Source organism: Drosophila santomea, chromosome 3R (genome assembly GCF_016746245.2).
Source record: "Drosophila santomea strain STO CAGO 1482 chromosome 3R, Prin_Dsan_1.1, whole genome shotgun sequence".
Taxonomy (NCBI): domain Eukaryota; kingdom Metazoa; phylum Arthropoda; class Insecta; order Diptera; family Drosophilidae; genus Drosophila; species Drosophila santomea.
In genome coordinates this window covers 27,587,916-27,607,536 of record NC_053019.2, presented here as the reverse complement: position 1 = coordinate 27,607,536, position 19,621 = coordinate 27,587,916, and the positions used below count along the sequence as shown (strand labels likewise).

The 19,621-nt window shown below is 45.2% G+C and overlaps 2 protein-coding genes across 3 annotated transcripts; one reads left to right on the top strand and one right to left on the bottom strand.

Annotated features, from left to right (window-relative positions):
* Positions 1–296: 296 nt before the first annotated feature.
* LOC120451682 (protein dj-1beta) lies at positions 297–1,176 on the bottom strand. The gene is made up of 3 exons (XM_039635564.2): positions 1,009–1,176; positions 624–943; positions 297–557 (listed from the first exon to the last, which is right to left on the bottom strand). Exons 1-3 carry the CDS (start codon positions 1,150–1,152, stop codon positions 401–403), a joined length of 621 nt encoding a protein of 206 aa, XP_039491498.1. The 5' UTR covers positions 1,153–1,176; the 3' UTR covers positions 297–400.
* Positions 1,177–1,733: 557 nt separating this feature from the next.
* Positions 1,734–19,491, top strand: LOC120451280 (serine/threonine-protein kinase Warts). Of its 2 annotated transcripts, XM_039634825.2 has the most exons (9): positions 1,734–2,067; positions 7,657–8,302; positions 8,372–8,636; positions 14,565–16,878; positions 16,940–17,060; positions 17,128–17,243; positions 17,301–17,379; positions 17,441–17,636; positions 17,710–19,491. In XM_039634825.2, the coding sequence occupies exons 3-9, from the start codon at positions 8,514–8,516 to the stop codon at positions 18,109–18,111; spliced, it is 3,351 nt and encodes a 1,116-aa protein (XP_039490759.1). In that variant the 5' UTR covers positions 1,734–2,067; positions 7,657–8,302; positions 8,372–8,513; the 3' UTR covers positions 18,112–19,491. The 2 variants fall into 2 exon arrangements, with proteins under 2 accessions (XP_039490759.1, XP_043862225.1); XM_044006290.1 differs by having other exon boundaries at positions 7,657–8,636.
* The last annotated feature ends 130 nt before the right edge of the window (positions 19,492–19,621 follow it).

Sequence of the window (19,621 nt, the reverse complement as noted above, 5' to 3'; positions counted from 1 at the left end):
TTTATTTAAATTGAGTTATTTTGCTCATTTATTCTGCTGAAAAATCATTCATAACTAATTTAATTTGAATGTTTTTTTAATTCTCTTTATCTTATGCATGATATTTTTGAATGCCATTGTTAGTTACTCCTTGAAATTCTTTTATGACAAGTGAAATGAAAACGCTTTGCTTTGAATGTTATTTTTATTAAAATTCAGTTCATCTTATTTATGTTATTGTTATTTATATTATTATGTTATCAGTTATTCATTTACTCCTTAAAAACTGTTCATAACAAATGAAATAAAAACCCTAATTTGCCTTGAATAATGTAACTTTAATTCAGTTCTTGTTTACACGAGTTGCTTCAAGCAATTTGTATAACTTTCTCATAAATATGTGTAATATAGGCCTAGCCACCTAATCGTAGGCTACCAGGAGACCCTTCGCCACCTCGAGCACCTTCTCCTTGCCGGTCAGCTCCTCTGCGATTCGGAGGGCGAACTCGTAGGCGGTGCCAGGACCGCGACTGGTGAGCAGGTTGCCATCCTTGACCACCGTCTTGTCGTCCACATAGCTGAGCAGCAAACAACAAGGAATAGGATTAGGATCAGATATCTAGATACTCCATAGAGGTAGTTACCTGTAGTTGTCCAGCAGCTGGGGCTTCATGGAGGGATACGAGGTGAGGGATTTGCCGGAGGCGATGCCGTGCTTGGCCAGAACGGTGGGAGCGGCGCAGATGGCGGCGATGAGGCCGCCACTGGACTCCTGCCTACGCAGGATGTCGCCGACCACGGAGGACTCCGCCATGGCATTGGAGCCACCCAGTCCGCCGGGCAGCACCACCACATCGAACTTGTCCGCGGCCACCTGGGCCAGCGAGGTGTCCGGCAGGATCTGCACGTCCCTCGAGCACTTCACCAATTCGCCGCCATTCAAACCGGCGACGGTGACCTTGATCTATTATATATAATATATATACTATATAATTTAGTTATAGAACAGAGTGAATAGGGAGTACTCACGCCCGCTCGTCGCAGCACATCGGCGGCTATGATGAACTCCATCTCCTCCGCTCCGGGAGCCAGAATCACCAGCGCGCTCTTCGACATCTTGGTAAACTTTTGGTAAAAATTCCTGGAGATTCGAGGAAATGCGAAGAAAACCATGCAGATTCGATAACTTATCGATAGCCCTGTTTTGTACGCCGCTTTGAGCTGCAGCTATCGAGTTTTTCAAAAGCTGAGCGGGCAGAATATTATTTTAAATGATTTTCAGGAATAATTGGTTTGTAACTTGCAGTTACTAATTTAGCTTTTCCTGACTTTGGAACAAGGTATTAAACATTTTCAGCTGAATATCAGATTGATACGCAAAACAACGTTTTTATAAAAAGTGATCTGAATTACATATTAAAGTACAAAATATTTTAAATCAGTTTTGTTTTTTTTTATATTAAAAGAATTTTATATCAGAAGGGTTGCGTCCTTGCTAAGTGCTAATCAGAATTGGTTTGAGACGTCGTTAAAATGTCTAACTATTTATTCCGATGGGTTCAAACTGTGGTATCATCTTAGCCTTTATATTCTGTAATAGTTCTACAATATATATATCAAATAATCAACAAATTGCTTAAAATATTTTAATTTGTTATTTTCATATGTAAACATCGATACCGCAGGCAAATCCAATCGATATCCGAAGTGGCTGCCAGATTAGCTCAGCTACTCCTCCCTAGACCCCTGCCAATCGATATCGGTCTATCGATATGTGAACATATCTAGCACGACGGCAGCAACAAAACCACGAATTAATTTTTACTAAATTTAAGACAAACGCGCATCGAAAATGCCTGGAAAATGCACGACTAAATGCACGCGAAAAGTGATGGAGCGCGAACGCGAGTGAATCAAGTGAAAATACATCGGCAAATATCAGCGAATTGTCGTTAGAAGGCAAGGAAAAACGGAGAAAAAGAAGGAAAGCAATAAGTGCCGTGTGTGGGAAACGCGAAAAAGGCGAGAACAAAGAGGCGAAAAGCAAGGAAATTGCGTGGAAAACGTGGAAAACGCGAAGGAGCGAAGGTAATTGTGGAAAATGCCTGGTGAAAATGCAACGTTTGCAGCTGGAATTTGCGTATCTTCCAGTCCAAAAAGAAAATGCAATATCTGTTGAATGTGTGCGAGTGTGTGTGTGTGTAGCCAGTGCGTGTGTGGCTGCGCTGGTGTGTGCGACTCATGTGTGTGTGCTGGTGTGCATTTCCAATTGCCTGTGTGCTGTGTGGAAAAGCGAGGAAAACTGCACGGAAAACGCACGAAAAGCAATCAAAAATGTGCGGAAAAGTGCCTGAAAACGAAATGCGAAGTACACACACAAATGCAACAGGCTGTATTTACATATTTCGCTCTCGCTCTCTCGTGGAATAAATCTGTACGTGTGTACGAGTGTGTGTGTGTATGTGTGTGGGGGAGAGCGGAGGAGACAAAGAGAGCGAGCGAGAGGTTGCTACACAAATCGGATTAAATTCTTTTGACTTCCCTCTCTTTCTGGCGGAGTGTACTGGTGTCTATGGAAAACCATTAATCTCGTAGCATATTTAACTTTATTCCAGCGTAAATTGGAATTCCTTTCGTTTTTCCAACGACATTAGGCAAGGTCAATGTATGCACGCACTTTTCTCAGTGCAACTGAAGCTGCGGTTAATTGGCTCTGAGTTTCGTGTGTCAGAAAAGTTACAAATTCAAAAAACCACCAAGAAAACAATAAACAACGAAAAGTAAAAATACGACAATTAGAGTTGCATCAATAACAATAATAATAATAATAGTAATGTCAGGAATTTAGTCAAAACATGACGAAAACGGCGCACGATTTGCATACAGTGAAGATCAACTAAAAGAGACAGCGACTTATGTTATTTTTAAAATAAAAAGAATTTAAATTAATAATAATTTTTTATTTGATAATAAAGATGCTAAACTTAAACAATATATGAATCGTATTTAGTATAATTATGCAATGCAATGGTGATTCTACCAGGTGCTATTTTGATTTTGTACAGCACAACCAATTACTTCGCTGCTTCTTATGATCTAATTTTATTAATATAATGTAACATTAAGTAATTGAGTAATCCATGTAGGCAGTGGCCACTGTAGTTCTAGTAGAGATCAACTGTGTGACAGTGTGCGCGGTGTTGATGCAACCGTGGGCAGCAGCTGCCTCCGATTTGCATGTGAATAGAGCACACAATCGGCGGAATGGGGAAAATGAGGAAAATCCGCGGGGGCAGCACAGTAGATGCAAAGACGCGAGATGCAAATGCGAAATGTGGCACAAGTAACTGCAGCCCATTGTAATTTGTAATTAGAGGCAGCGCCGCCACTTCAATGTCAGTGCGACAATAATTTCTCAGGCGGCCCGTTTGTGCTGGCGAAAAAGCAAAAGCACGAACCACAAAGCACAAAGCAAGAAACGAAGGGGGCGGAACATTGAGACCTCCTCCATTTGTCGAGCCAGCCAGCCGAAAATTCATAAAGTTAATTGCAATGAGATGCAAAATGTCTGTGGCACAGCTTTCTGCAGTTTGAATGCTCTGCGGCAGCAAAAACTTGCTTTTTTCAAAGCACCAACTTCATTGAATAGTTTTTTACTTGGGATTAATCGCAGTTTTCAGTTCTAAGCCCTGTTTTTTTAGAGATTAAAAAGGTTTTAATTTAATACTATTTTGTTATATGTAAAAGCCGAGGGGTTATAGAATAGAAATACACCATCGATTCTCTATAGAAATTCCAAAAAATATATGTACGCAGCTTTGATATAAACGCGCCCACAAAACTTGCAACTGAAAACGGAGCTAAAGTCCAAAAAACGCCTCCGAAATGTGCGAAACTTTGTTGTTGCGCTCTCTAGTAAGACTACTACTATTACTACTACTACTACTATTGTTGTTTTTGTGCTTGTTGGCGATTGTTGTTTTTGCTTAAAACCAGCAAACAGCGGCGTCATCGTCAGCGACGTTGGAAAATCGTTGGGATTCCATTCACATTCCAGCATGCAATTCGCAGTGGATTATGTGAGTGTGTTGTTGTTTGTTGCTGCCTCTGTTGTAGTTGTAGTTGTAGCTTTGTTGTTGTAGTAGTAGTATTTGTTGTTGTTGTTGCTGGAACAGGTGAGGCTCCATTGGCGTTGATCGTGTGCATTCCACAAAGCACACAGATACACACACACACGCGCGCCATGGGCAATAAATACCAATACAGTGGGCCGTTTGTGCTGTTGTGGTTCGCTTTTAAAAGTAAATGAACGATAAAACAAGAAAAGGAAGAGGAAGTTTGGCGAGGGGATGGTGCCGACCAAAGGGATACCCCGCAAATGCCTCGCTCGATGAAGCATACTATATACATAGATATGGTTCCACCGTAAGCTCTTAATGAAAATGTGTAAACTCTTTTCAATGGAGTGATTCTTGATTTAAATTTAGTTAGTCTATTTAAAGGATATCATTGCTAACATTACTCTATTTTCCCGATAAAAAGTGGACTTAGTGGGAGTGTTCGCTGAACTTGGCTCTTCGGATTAAAAACCCCCCACCCCCTGGAATTTCCCGCACCCCTCGCCGCCACTGTTGCACTGCAATGCAAGTCGAGCGATGTGGACGACGAAAATGCAATTTAGCTCGTTTTTCTTGCTTGCTTCGATCCCCTACCCCCTTTCGCCGCCCCCCTCCACACACACACACACACGCACACTGATGTGTTTGTGTGAGAGAGTGGATGAAAAAAGGGAAAACGAAACGAAAACAGAGAGAGGAAGAGAGCGGCAGAAAGAGAGCAAGAGCCAAGGCGACTGAGCAGCAGCCGCCGACCCGCCCCCTTTTTTCCGCCTGCTCACCCCACCTCCCCGCCCCCTCTTCCGATCCCTTGCCGCAACTGCTCTTCTTCTTCGCAGCCGCTGTGGAATGCGCATTTTTGCAATAATAATCAGCAACTAATACTATTTTTATCTTCTGCCCTGACGCGTCGCACACTTCTTCGCCTGCCTGTGTGTGTGTGTGCATGTGCGGCGTGCGTGTGTGTGAGTGTGTTGGGGCACTCTAGTGTTTGCCCCCTGCAGCGTGTTTCTCCCTCTCTTTCTGGCCCCCTCTTTGCACTAGCTCTCTCGCTTGCTCTGCTTTGAAGGCACGTAATTCCCTCGGGATTTCGGGATCTGCGGTTCATTACTACCGTTTCGTAATCTACCGAGTGATAAGTTATCAAAGTTGAGGCTAGATTATGGGTCAAAATCACATTTCTGATAAATTAGTATAAATAACAGGGTGTTTCCAGAGTGACGAATTTTTAGAACCAAACGAAATATTACTCTGTAGAGTTGCTTAAAAAGTAAATAGGTCTAAATATTACTTCTATGTGGTTTAGTAACAAAATAAAATGGGTTCTTCTGATAAAAAACACAAATAAATTAAGTAATTTAGTATATTTCGTTAGCCAAGAATACCCCTAAAACTGAGTTTATCTCATAGATACATGTAATGATTCTAATAAACCTGTGCACACAATGCAGTTCTCAGGTGATTAAACACCTTACAAGTGTGAAAGTAAACACAATCTGGACAACGCAAATACGGAATGCTAGTTTGCGAAAGTGATTAGAGACTATTGCTCCAGAAAAGCGTTACACAACGCGAAAAAAGGGGGTAGATACGACGAAAGTAACCGAAAGTAGCCATAAGCTCAATGGGCTTAGTGGCGAGTAAAGTATCTCAATTAATGCTAAATGCGAAATTCTGCCTAAGCGAAAATAGGGAACAAAAGCCATTTAGATATGGCTTTAGATATCAAAGCGGCACTCGCTCTTTCATGTGAAGCCACAACTTTGGACGCAATTAAACAATTAGAGATTCCAATGGCGTAGCCGCTTAATAACGCATCTAAATCTAAATATTTGAGCGAAGGGCGTAGGAGGATTGCAAGTGAATTGGTTGTTTGGATTGCTAATTAGTTATTGGATACGATGGCAGCGCAGCGCTTATTTGCGCAAAAATACTGGGCGGTATGCGTGGAATGCGAAAGTTTCCCAACTTGGCACCAAAACACAAAAATGCGAGAGGCCATATGTACATATAGTTACTATAGTTATATAGTTATATATACAAGTATATGGTGTATATGTATAGCTACACGCCAGGGCCGATCTCTGTTGACACGCGGATTTGGCGCGTGGGGCCCGAGTTGTTTACCCACCCGAGATCCCGAGATCTATATGTTCTATCTATACTATGGTTGGTATGGTGGGTATGGCTGTTATCATCTCGCATACTCGCATGTACACAACCCCGGCTAAATTCGCATTCCTTGGCAAGAGCTAATAGAGCGGAATTAAAGTAAAGAAACCACTTTTGTCAACAGAATAATTAAAACCCGTGTTTCGTGGCTCCCAAGCTTTTATGTTCGAGTGAATTTACAGGGCAATCAAAACGCTGTTTGCGGATCAAGACACCGAGTCATGTTTGCATGTAGGCAGATGTCTATGGTTCATTATCTCCAGATATACGAATATACGGATATATATACATATACTATATGTGCACATTATTTGTGGACTTGAGTGCTGCGGGGAATGTTGTCAACTGTTTGGTATTTAGATATTTAGAGGCATCCATGACTGGTTATTACTCAGGTTTCAAAGTCTTTACTACGCAATTGGGCAAGGAAAGTTCTATATATATACTTAGCTCCCTGCAGGGTATCACACACTTCGATCAGCCACGCGATACTTTGTGTTCGCTGCGTTTCCTTCCTCATTTGCACTTGGCACAAATTCGGCGAAATTCCGTGTTTGTTTACACATCTATCTGTCGATGGCTATTTCATAGTCAGGTGCGCACGCCACTCCCTCCGCCCCCTAGCTCCCCCCGACACCTCCACACCTACAAAAATACATATATATATATAGATACGTATGTAGTGTGAGCTTAATGGTTCGTCATAAAATTGGGTTTGTTTTTGCGTTGCCGGGTGATTTTTTCCGTTTACATTTCCCCAGAATTCGAAACATGACATAAGAGCATAATTTATGTGCAGCCTGCCACCTTCTTTTTGTTTTTTCTCGTTTTTGGCCTCGATCTGCTGCAACTTGGGGCAGTTTGGGCCCGAAAATCACTGGCAAAAGGCGTGAAAAGCGTGCAAAAGAAAGCACTTCCTCCACGAGTCGCGTTGGTCATTACGAACAATGAGGGCGGATTTTCCGGCAGCTCTTTAAGACCCCCGATTGCGGGTGACTCACGTTGCTGGCACTCCAGTGGATGTCGATCCACTGGCCGAGATAGTGCTGCCAATTGGGGCTTTTTGACCAGGGTTTCTGGAAGATTCACTACGGAATTCGCTAACAAAAGTAATACTAGGAATGAAAGACTTGGGATACATGTAATGTATTCATGCAGAGTTATTCAAGTGGAGTTATATTATTATATTTTATAGTTTTCATAATCGGAACCACTTAAATTAAGTTCAGTCTCGTGTGGGCTCCCAATGAATGGGTCACTTTGGAGGCGGCTGAAAACCTTGTTTCGCATGTGTGGCATTTGGCATTTAGCATATATCTTATAGCGTGTGACAATTTTGGTTTGATCAATTTTCTCACCCAACCCCCCGTCTCTTTTTCTATATTTTCAGCTCCAAGTTGGCCGCCATCTCGATTCGTGTGTAGGATCAATTAAGATTCCGTGAGGCTCGATTCTCGAATCGGCTCAAATCAAATTGAAATCAACTAATATTTTGGTATTCAGTTATTCAAATGGAATTCATTCATCGCCTGCGACTTTTATTCGGATCTGCCAACTATTTTCGAATTTGAATTGTGCTTTTGCGGCTGGCGCAGAATCTCTGATAAAGCGGACGAATAAAAATCGAAAACAGAAAAAATACAACAAATATAAAAAATACAAAATATACAAAAAATAAAAATCAAATGCTGGGAGGCGGCAGTATTTACATGCGAAATGAATGTTGGGCGGCGAGGGGAGTTGCTGTTATAATGCAAATGTGAATACAAATAACGAATGCGAACGCAAATGTGAATGTGAATGTGAATGCGAATGCGAGTGGAAGAATTCCCGGCGCGAGTGATAAATAATCCGACGACAAACAAAGCAGAAGCCTACACCGCGAGAAAGAGCAGTGCAAACACATTTATCTTTATTGAGAGCAACCATATCAAGATCGCGATAATAAAGCATCCTAAACCTGCGACTAAGTAGTTCGTTATCATAGTCGCAAATAATCAAATGCAAAAAGGTGCTCAGCATCGCCGGACAAGCGGGTAATATACGTGTCTTCTATACGAAACAACCAATTAAATAAAATATAATCATAATCGAAATAATCATAGAAAGGCAGCATACAAATCCCCCCGGCCGCCGATGTGCCCCAGTGTGTGTGCGAGTGCTGTGCGAGTGCGAGTGTGAGTGTGAGTGTCGAGCATTTCTGTGATATGAGTGCTAAATGCCACAGGGCGAAGCAGCAGCAGCATCATGCATCCAGCGGGCGAAAAAAGGGGCGGTCGTCCCAATGATAAATACACGGCGGAAGCCCTCGAGAGCATCAAGCAGGACCTAACCCGATTCGAAGTACAAAATAACCATAGGAATAATCAGGTGACTATATATTATGATTACTTACTTTACATAGTACCTCCTATCACCGCGAATTCCTGCAGCAACTGCAGCAGATTCACTGCACAAGATTCTACAGCGAATGTGGCATAGATTTGCATGAATTTGTTAGACTGTTTCTGCAAATCAGATCGTAGATTTTATCAAATGATGAATGAGCCGAATACAGATCTTCATTCAGTTAACACAACAGCAGTGGATAAACAGCAAACTAGATATGCGAACTTGTACCGGCAGTTTGAGACTTTTAATTTAAATAAAATTAGTATAGTATCTGTATCTGTATCTTAGTATCTATAGAATAGGAGAAAATCCACCACGTTCTCCAAAAGTATTTCCACATCTGACTCACTCGCTTCGAGCCGCAGAACAGGCTTAAGGAATTTAAATAAACCGTTTAGCTCCGTGCCACTCAGCTCAGCTCATCTTGGTGAATCTCGACTTAGCCCGGCTCCAAGCTACTTAAGACCATCTTAGCTCTCAAGCTGGAAGTTATGCCATTAAAACGCTTATCACAACTTTTTATGGTCGCTCGACCAATGAGGCGACAATCAAGGCACAAGACGGCAGAGACGACCACTATTAAAAACTAACAACCAGATAAAATGCCAGCCACAAAGCAGCAATATACATACATTTTCCGAAAAGAGTGGGTGATTTTCTAGGCGCGACTGGGAAAGTATGGATTCTTGATTTTATGCCCGACATTTACGAGCCGAAATATTCAAAAGTTATGAACTCGAAACTCTAGCATTTTTCTATGATCTACAAACATGACAAACTTTGAGCCTACAAACGAAATTTAACGTAAGATTTTAATTTAGAAACTGGCACGAGCCGCACATTTTTCACCTGCACAAGGTCGTGAGGTGAATGGTGGGTGGTTGGTTGGTCAGCTGTGGGAAACTCAGCCGCGGGAGTTGGCCATTATGCTGGCTGAAAAGAAAATAGCTAGACGAGCTATTTATAAAGCGGAAAATTGATCGCCAAATTAATGAACTGGCAGGCGAAGTGCAATTGACCTTCTGCCCTCAGAGTGGGTGGATGGGCAGGCAAGTGACCGGCGGAAGAGGGACAGAAGAGGAGATACACGGCAAGAAAAGCAGCTTGTTAACAAAGAGATGGGAGAGAAGTATCAAAAAATGGTAGCCTTTTTAGGGTTTATAATAAAATATATGCTTTGAAGTTACTATAATCTTTCTTTCATTGAATTCCTCTATTAAATGCCGTTTTAAATCCGTTTTTCTCTGTGTACAAAGAGAGCCATCGAGAGCACACACACGAGACGATCTTCAGAGCTGCGAAGTGTGCGTGCACGCGATCGCCCTGGATTCTTGGCATTGACGTCACACCGTGAACTCAAGCGATCGGTTCGGAATATGCGTATATAGCGTATATATTCCAACCCAATTGATGAGTGGGTTGCTATTGATTTCAATGAATGCCGAAAATTCCCCAAGCGATTGCACACCAGCGGCCGAATGACTAATGCTCTCGGTTCAAGATTTCGGCACCATGTCTGTAGATCGTAGATCTTTAATACCTATAATCCCTGATTTCCGACTCTAAATTTTACTTCGTACTAGTTCTTTTGAGGAGATTGTAACCAACTGGGACATGACTTGTTTATGGCTATTTATATGTCTTTTGAAAGTGAGTGTCTTTTGAATAATACACGACTTCCATTTTTCCCATTTTGCCCATTTGGCATTTTGATGGACCCACCCATTTGGATTTGAAGTGCTCCTCCGTCAGCATTTCCTTTGAGCCACTATCAAAGATTTCAATCGCTGCAATGCCCAAAGTTCCTTTAAAAAATGCGAAAGAGCTGCGGAAAGGAGCATGAAGAGAGTGGCGGGGAAGGACATAAAAATTCTTAAATATTATCTGACGGGTCATCAATTCAATGTTTTACGATCTCCACTTGCCAGCTACTGTTTGCCGCGACTGTAAATTATGTTTGGATTCGCTTGGATTCGAGGATCGGGCCAAAAGAAATTCCAGAGACTCGGAGACTTGGAGGCTGGGAGGCGGGTTTTCTCTTAATCCAGGCGATGGGCGTGCTCAGGTTTTGGCCATAAAATATATGCCTGCGAGTTGGCTAATTGTTATGACCACGGCCAGTTCGTTCAGACAGGCCAATTTAGTGCTGCAATTGCGGTGCCATTGGCATTGCTCTTTGGCTGAAGTTGGGGCCAACTTTGGGGGTTTTGGCCAACTTTCGCCCGGCTTTTCGGCCTACGCCTCGTAGGCACAATGGCCCGGCTAATTGGTCATGCTGAGCGCTAAATACCAGAAACCCATAATCTGCTCATATATGGCTCATATTATATGTATGTGCGGAATACTCTATCCGAGCATTCGGGTTTTCCTCCTTATGTGGGCAGTCCATGTCGGGGCGATAAACGATAGGCGATAAATAAAGACGAAATTTATGCACGACCCGATCAACACTTTCGCGCCCACACAGGCGATTGTCAGCCTGCCTTATGAACTATTTGATACCCCTTGACATGTAGTTACATACACATATTTTGCCTTTAGCTTACTCAGCTTTTAAAGTTATTTTTCTTGTCCAACTACTTTGCCTCTCTTGTTGATTTCAAAGCCACTATAACTAACATCGTAATGGGTATCTTATAGTCTATGCTTAGCTGTGAGACGTCTTATTTTGGCGGCATTTTAGCCACTTGGCTACCAGCGAACAACGCCTTGAAAACCATTCAGCTCAGCTTCTGCTATAAATATCCATACCGAAAACGCTTGGGCCGCAAATATGCAGAGAAATTAATTAAAATAACAAACGCCGATAATAAATAAAAAATGCGAACGCCAAGCGAATAAACAAGCCGCCGAGTGGACGATTAGACGAAACGCCAACGCGTTCAGCAGTGAGCCAAATGCCATTACAATAAAATTTAAAATAATCCATAAATAAATTAGTAAACAAAACGAATCAGTCGATTCGAGTGGAAGTGGAGCTGCAAACTTTTACCACTTTACCTTATTATATATTTTTTAATATTTATGGGTACATCCCAACCTCAAGATCTGTGACATATTTGGTGCTCTTGTGGCCGCGTACACATGTAATCCCCATTTAGATTTGCTGCGAACTTGGCTATTTATAATAAGTGTGGGCACAGTGGGTGCCAAAAGTAGTCAAAAATAGTGGACCGCTGTACTTGGAACTTATAGATTATAGATAATATGGAAAACTTTTCGCTGGCACTGTTTCGCCTGCTGTCTGTCTGTAAACATTTTATGGGGGACACATTTCATTTCGAGCGAATTGGAATTCCTTGGGGTGCAATTTTCAACTAATTTGCGCGATTTTCGTGCGAAAAATCTGTTGAACCTGTCGGTGGGTCGCTTTCGCTCGATTTTCATTATTTTCTTTATTCTCGCGCTCTGTGCCTCAGCTATTTTTCTCAGGAATTTCCACCTAAATGCGAGTATGCGAGTGTGTGTCTATATCGCACATAGCACAGCCATATCCCACATATATCAGAAGCTGCGATCGCCGAAAAAAGAATGTGTGTTGCCTCTAATAATAACAAAAGACAACAGACACACGCACAGCCCACAAGTGCCAACACACAAACACAAACAAAAGGCGGCATGCGGCTGAATGTTTGGCTATATCTTCTATATAGTGAATATATGGTCCGATCGGTGCGATATGTCTTAACCACCCAGGGTTTTAATAGTGCAGGCCACAAATCTATAGTGTGACTTGGAAGTATAGAATATAATGGCATTTCCCATGCCAATAAATGTCTGTCTTAGCTGGTCGTCACTGTACTCACATTTTACACAATTATCATTGAGCTGCCAAGAATTTCGAATTTTGATGCATTTAGTTGGGGCATGCCCCAATGCGACTTTTGCGGTTTGCCAAGGGAGTCTCAGTTACATAGTATGCTATGTTCAAGGCTGCATATTGGGTTGTCATCTAGTTTTGGGGTGGGAATCTCTATTATACTTTTAATAACTCAAAGATACTTCTTAATAACTCAAAGATACTTCATTATAACTCAAAGATACTTTGTAATATCTCAAAGATACTTCTTAATAACTCAACGATACTTTATTATAACTCAAAGATACTCCATAATAACCCAAAGATACTCCATAAAACCTCAAAGATACTTTATAATAACGCAAAGATACTTCTTAATAACTCAAAGATACTTTGAAATAACTCAAAGACTCTTTATAAAACCTCAAAGATACTCCATAATAACTCAAAGATACTTCATAATAACTCAAAGATACTTATCCTGGCAAGATGTTGGCTTAGTTCCCTACTAATTGCCATTTGTATAGTTGTATCTTGTGTAATCCGCAAATTCCTTTGACCTTGCGCCTTTAGCAGAATCGCTGTGCAAAGTGCATTGGCGACCGCGGAGCAGAGGAGCTTAAGTGGATTAGCGAAAGTGTTTTGGCAATTGTACGGTTCGCAGTGCCGTCGCCCTAAAGTCCGCCGTAAATCCAATTTATTTTATTCGAAAATGTAGCAATGCCATTTGCGTGGGCGTCACTCGCTTCGCGGTCTTCTTGTTGCACTTGCTGATTTTAGTGAGCCCATTGGCTTTCGCTAATTTGCCGTAAATTGGCTTTCATGTAAGACTGCGTGGCCAAAGGGGGGTGGCATTTGAAGGGGAGAGGTGTGGGAGGGGGGGTGCTTGAAGACCCCCTCAAAGAGCGACGCACAGTCTGCTGGGGGTCTTTGTCGGGTTTCGCTTGGCTCGCGTCCTTGGATTTAATTTGATGCCCATTAAAATCGCGACATGTAGAGTGGGTGAAAATCCACAGAACGATTCCCAAAAGAAAGAGGCCACTTTGGCATTAATCAAATAATGCATAACTTCTACTAAAAGTCAGAAAGTCTTGTTTTAATACCTATAATCCTGAATTACTAATTTAAATATTATTCTAATTAAATATGGAACATACGTAAGCCCTTGTCAAACCGGTCCACATTCATCCATTTTAAGCGATTTGTTATCTTATTAAGCGTCAATTTAATAAATAATTTTAATTGCATCAAAGTACGAGTTAAATCACTTACTGCTAAGTTATTTACCGCTTACTTAGCTTCGTTTGCACGCATAAATTAAATGTATTAAATGTATCAAAATCCTGAAGAATTCGCCTTTCCATATCGCATACAAATTCCCATCACAGTGCCATCCCTAAAGAGGAAGAGAGAGGGGGGAGCATTCAAAGTCATAAAATCGAGGATCAGTCACAAAAGGGCAAGAGATTGTCGGCGGGGGGGGAAAGCGAAGGGGGTGGCGAAGGAGGAGAGGCATCAAAAGAACGCGTAAAACGGGTAGCTGACGAGGCGAGAGCGAGATGCACAAGGAGCATGGAAGGAGCAACAGGCGAGTGGGAGCGAGATGGAGGCAAGGGCAACCTTCGCTACAAGTGTATTTGTTCTTGTGTTTTGGAGCGCATCTGGCAGCCGGCTCTGCCCCTTCCCCGTCCCATTCTCTCGCCCACTCTCCCGCTCTCTCTTCTTCCTGCTCCCCATTCTTCCCACCCCCTTCGTGCGCTCCGTCTCGCTCGCTCCCGTTGGTTGCGCCTGACTTTTAGGAATTTCACGACGACGGCAAGAATTTTATTTCGTTGCTTTGGTCGCCTCGTTTCTTGGTTCTTTTGTTTTAGCCTTCGTTTCGCTTTCTGTTGCTCTCTTTGTTTTTGTTTTCAGCATGCACGCCTTTTGTTTGGTTTTCGATAGAAACGCTCTACTTCGGAAGAATGCTGCGCATTTCTTTCAGTGCAGGAATGCCATTCCCACATGGGCGTAGCGAAAATGATTTAAGAAGGGGGCGAAAATATCTGCTCTTATAAACTGACATGCAAATGTGATCTTAAACTAATCCTTGCCTCCTTCTCTTCCAGAATTACACACCTCTGCGATACACGGCGACCAACGGACGCAACGATGCACTTACTCCGGACTATCACCACGCCAAGCCGCCGATGGAGCCGCCGCCCTCCGCCTCTCCGGCGCCGGACGTGGTCATCCCGCCGCCCCCCGCCATTGTAGGTCAGCCTGGTTCCGGCTCCATATCCGTATCCGTGTCTGGCGTGGGCGTGGCGAACGGACGTGTGCCAAAGATGATGACGGCGTTGATGCCAAACAAGCTGATCCGCAAGCCGAGCATCGAGCGGGACACGGCGAGCAGTCACTACCTGCGCTGCAGTCCGGCTCTGGACTCCGGAGCCGGCAGCTCCCGCTCGGACAGCCCCCACTCGCACCACACCCACCAGCCGAGTGCGCGGACGGTGGGGAATCCGGGCGGCAATGGTGGATTCTCGCCATCGCCCAGCGGTTTCAGTGAGGTGGCTCCACCGGCGCCGCCGCCACGCAATCCCACCGCCTCCAGCGCGGCCACGCCCCCACCGCCAGTGCCGCCCACCAGCCAGGCGTACGTGAAGCGGCGATCGCCGGCCCTGAACAACCGCCCGCCGGCGATAGCGCCACCCACTCAGCGGGGCAACTCACCTGTCATAACCCAGAACGGGCTGAAGAATCCGCAGCAGCAGCTGACGCAGCAGCTCAAGTCCCTCAACCTGTATCCGGGCGGCGGAAGTGGCGCAGTGGTGGAGCCACCGCCGCCCTACCTAATCCAAGGCGGCGCTGGCGGAGCAGCACCACCGCCGCCACCGCCCAGCTACACGGCCTCCATGCAATCGCGCCAGTCGCCGACGCAATCGCAGCAATCGGACTACAGGAAATCGCCCAGCAGTGGGATATACTCGGCCACGTCGGCGGGATCGCCGAGTCCCATAACCGTGTCCCTGCCGCCGGCGCCGCTGGCGAAGCCACAGCCACGCGTCTACCAGGCGCGCAGTCAGCAGCCGATCATCATGCAGAGTGTGAAGAGCACGCAGGTCCAAAAGCCGGTGCTGCAGACGGCAGTGGCGCCCCAATCTCCATCGAGTGCCTCCGCCAGCAACTCACCCGTTCACGTGCTAGCCGCACCACCCTCCTATCCCCAGAAGTCCGCGGCAGTGGTGCAGCAGCAGCAGCAGGCAGCAGCGGCGGCGCACCAGCACCAGCAGCAGCATCAGCACCAGCAATCCAAACCGCCAACGCCCACAACGCCACCATTGGTGGGTCTGAACAGCAAGCCCAACTGCCTGGAGCCGCCGTCCTATGCCAAGAGCATGCAGGCCAAGGCGGCCACGGTGGTGCAGCAGCAGCAGCAACAGCAGCAACAGCAGCAGGTGCAGCAGCAACAGCAGGTGCAGCAGCAGCAGCAGGTGCAACAGCAGCAGCAGCAGCAACAACACCTCCAGCAGCAGCAGCAACTGCAGGCGTTGAGGGTGCTCCAGGCACAGGCGCAGGCTCAACGGGAACGTGAGCAGCGGGAGCGGGAGCGGGAGCGGGATCAGCAGAAGCTGGCCAATGGGAATCCCAGCCAGCCAATCCAGCCCAGGCAGCTGCCTCCGCCGCCGCCCTATCAGAGCAACAACAGCGAGATCAAGCCGCCCAGCTGCAACAACAACAACATACAGATAAGCAACAGCAACCTGGCGACGACGCCACCCATTCCGCCCGCGAAATACAACAATAACTCCGCGAGCACGGGCGCCAACAGTTCGGGTGGCAGCAACGGATCCACCAGCACCACCGCCTCCTCGTCGACCACCTGCAAGAAGATCAAGCACGCCTCGCCCATCCCAGAGCGCAAGAAGATCTCCAAGGAGAAGGAGGAGGAGCGCAAGGAGTTCCGCATCAGGCAGTACTCGCCGCAAGCCTTCAAGTTCTTCATGGAGCAGCACATAGAGAACGTGATCAAGTCGTATCGCCAGCGCACCTATCGCAAGAATCAGCTGGAGAAGGAGATGGTCAAGGTGGGACTGCCCGATCAGACGCAGATCGAGATGAGGAAGATGCTAAACCAAAAGGAGAGCAACTACATTCGCTTGAAGCGCGCCAAGATGGACAAGAGCATGTTCATCAAGCTGAAGCCCATTGGCGTTGGTGCCTTTGGCGAGGTGACCCTGGTGCGCAAGATCGACGCCTCCAATCATCTGTATGCGATGAAAACCCTGCGGAAAGCCGACGTCCTCAAGCGGAATCAGGTGGCGCACGTGAAGGCCGAGCGGGATATCCTCGCGGAAGCGGACAACAACTGGGTGGTGAAGCTGTACTACAGCTTCCAGGACAAGGATAATCTCTACTTTGTGATGGACTACATACCAGGTGAGTGGTTCTCCTACATCGCTATCTCCTATATACTAAAAGCTTGGTGGATTGCCCGCAGGTGGTGATCTGATGTCGCTGCTCATCAAGCTGGGCATTTTCGAGGAGGAGCTGGCCAGATTCTACATCGCCGAGGTCACCTGCGCCGTGGACAGTGTCCACAAAATGGGCTTCATTCACAGGTAATGCAGGAGGAGTCGAGTTGCCAGTTACACCACTTACTCACTTACTCACTTACTTCCTCCACAGGGACATCAAGCCTGACAACATACTCATCGACAGGGACGGACACATAAAGCTCACCGACTTCGGCCTGTGCACGGGATTCCGATGGACGCACAACTCGAAGTACTACCAGGAGAATGGTGAGATTGAAGCAGCTGACGAAGTGTAGCACTGCCATACTTATATCATAATCTTAGGCAATCACTCGCGCCAGGACTCGATGGAACCCTGGGAGGAGTACTCCGAGAACGGACCCAAGCCCACCGTGCTGGAGAGGTGAGTTTCGTACACTTAATTAATTGGGACGGCCGTTAATAAAAGTATGCCGAACTCGCAGGCGACGGATGCGCGATCACCAAAGAGTCCTGGCCCACTCGCTGGTGGGCACCCCGAACTACATTGCGCCCGAGGTGCTGGAGCGGAGCGGGTACACGCAGCTGTGCGACTACTGGAGCGTGGGCGTCATTCTCTACGAGATGCTGGTGGGTCAGCCGCCCTTCCTGGCCAACAGTCCGCTGGAAACGCAACAAAAGGTTTGATCAAAGCTTCCATTGCACAACGACCCAAACTGAGTTCCATGGCTAACGTGGCTTGCTCCATTTACAGGTCATCAACTGGGAGAAGACGCTGCACATCCCGCCGCAGGCCGAGTTATCCCGCGAAGCCATGGACCTGATAAGGAGGCTCTGTGCGGCGGCCGACAAGCGGCTGGGCAAAAGCGTGGACGAGGTCAAGGGCCACGACTTCTTCAAGGGCATCGACTTTGCGGACATGCGAAAGCAGAAGGCGCCCTACATACCGGAAATCAAGCACCCAACGGACACGTCCAACTTTGATCCCGTGGACCCGGAGAAGCTGCGCTCGAATGACTCCAACATGAGCAGCGGCGATGACATCGACCAGAATGACAAGCCCTTCCACGGGTTTTTCGAATTTACCTTCCGTCGATTCTTCGACGACAAACAGCCGCCGGACATGACGGATGATCAGGCGCCGGTTTACGTCTGAGGCAGAGCATCCACACCCCAACCCCAAAATCATTGTTAGTCAAATAGTCACAAAAGGGGGAGAGAAGCCATCGCGTGGGATTGCATTGTAAAGGGAGCGTGACTATAGAATGAAACTATATACATAATATAAATTATAGGAGACGGTAGAGGAGGGAGCTACGTATATACATACAAATAATATATATATATATATGCCTTGGGGCATGAACTGAATAAATTTAAAACGGAGCAGAGTAGCGATGAAACGAGAACGAGAGGAGCGAGTCAGGACCTTCGACTTCTAACCGAGCATAGTGTATCCTTCTACTCCAAAACAAACGCTGTAACCATATATATTTAAATTGTTAGAACGCAAAGGGACCAACAACTGGAAAAGCGAACCTTTCTGGTGCTCAAAGCAAAACAAAACGCCTTAAACGAGACGAGAACGCGAATTTACCCGAACCCAACCCAATCACTCCTCTCCTTCTCTGCACCTTCCATCGATGGCCGGATTCGAACTCAGCAGGCTGGTGGAATCCGGCCATCGCATCCGGTTTCCCATTCAGAATCGAGATTGAGATTGAGAGGTGTGCGATGGAGAACGGAGAACGTATACAAACGGACAAACGGACAAAACGGACAAACGTCGCACGGCAGCGATATAAGCGGGTCTTATAAGCCTAATTTAAATCTAATCTAGCAGAACAGAGGGACGGGGGACCTGCAATCAGTGCCTTTCTGCCCACTTCATCATCTATCACTGCTCTTCCCATGTGTCCTCCCCAAAAAAAAAGAACAAACTTAGACGTAACACGTAACACGTAACCTATGTGAGAAACCTAGCAATGTTAGACCAACTTGTTGAATGCCAAATGAAATTGTTAAGCCGCCCCGCGAGGAAAATGCGGAAAAAGCGGGGAAAATTCAACACTTATTCTCTGATAGCAAAACAGAAAACACAAAAACCATGCGAGCAGATCTGAGGAAATTGTAATCTTTCTAATGTAATATTGTAAAGAACACGTTAATTGTAATCTATGCTAAAGTTGTGTAGCGCCCTAAGATGTTTTTTAGTTTATAGACCGCTAACCGTAATCTAGTTTAATTCCTAACACTAAGCGAGAGTACATCGGTTTTTTTGTTTGTCGTAGGTTCGTTGGAAAATGCTTAGCGGAAAACGATTTGTTTTTCTTTTTAATTAGCTGCCGTTTGTATGTGCGTGTGTTTTTATTATGAATTATGAATTATATATATACATCCATCTAAGTATACGTTGGTGGAGCCTATTTTAAATGTGAGATCGAGCTAATTGAAGGAAAATACAAACAAACTCTGTGCCTTGGCCAATTAGTTTACTAAAGCAAATTAATAAATGGAAAACAAAATGTATGCAAAACTCGTGCTATTTGTGTTATACATCTGGCAAATGCCTTGTATCGTTTTTATATAAAAGGTAACTATTTTTCTAAGTGTAGCTGGCATTTTAAATGTATGTTAACAGGAGAAAGATTAACAGTGACACGTGG

Bases quoted from the DNA above. Each gene is read 5' to 3' on its own strand.
- LOC120451280 (XM_039634825.2), top strand. From the start codon at position 8,514: ATGCATCCAGCGGGCGAAAAAAGGGGCGGTCGTCCCAATGATAAATAC. The intron at 16,879-16,939 runs GTGAGTGGTTCT...GATTGCCCGCAG, and splicing joins TGTGATGGACTACATACCAG to GTGGTGATCTGATGTCGCTG. The intron at 17,637-17,709 runs GTTTGATCAAAG...CTCCATTTACAG, and splicing joins CGCTGGAAACGCAACAAAAG to GTCATCAACTGGGAGAAGAC.
- LOC120451682 (XM_039635564.2), bottom strand. From the start codon at position 1,152: ATGGTTTTCTTCGCATTTCCTCGAATCTCCAGGAATTTTTACCAAAAG. The intron at 944-1,008 runs GTGAGTACTCCC...TATATATAATAG, and splicing joins ATGTGCTGCGACGAGCGGGC to ATCAAGGTCACCGTCGCCGG. The intron at 558-623 runs GTAACTACCTCT...TTTGCTGCTCAG, and splicing joins CAGCTGCTGGACAACTACAG to CTATGTGGACGACAAGACGG.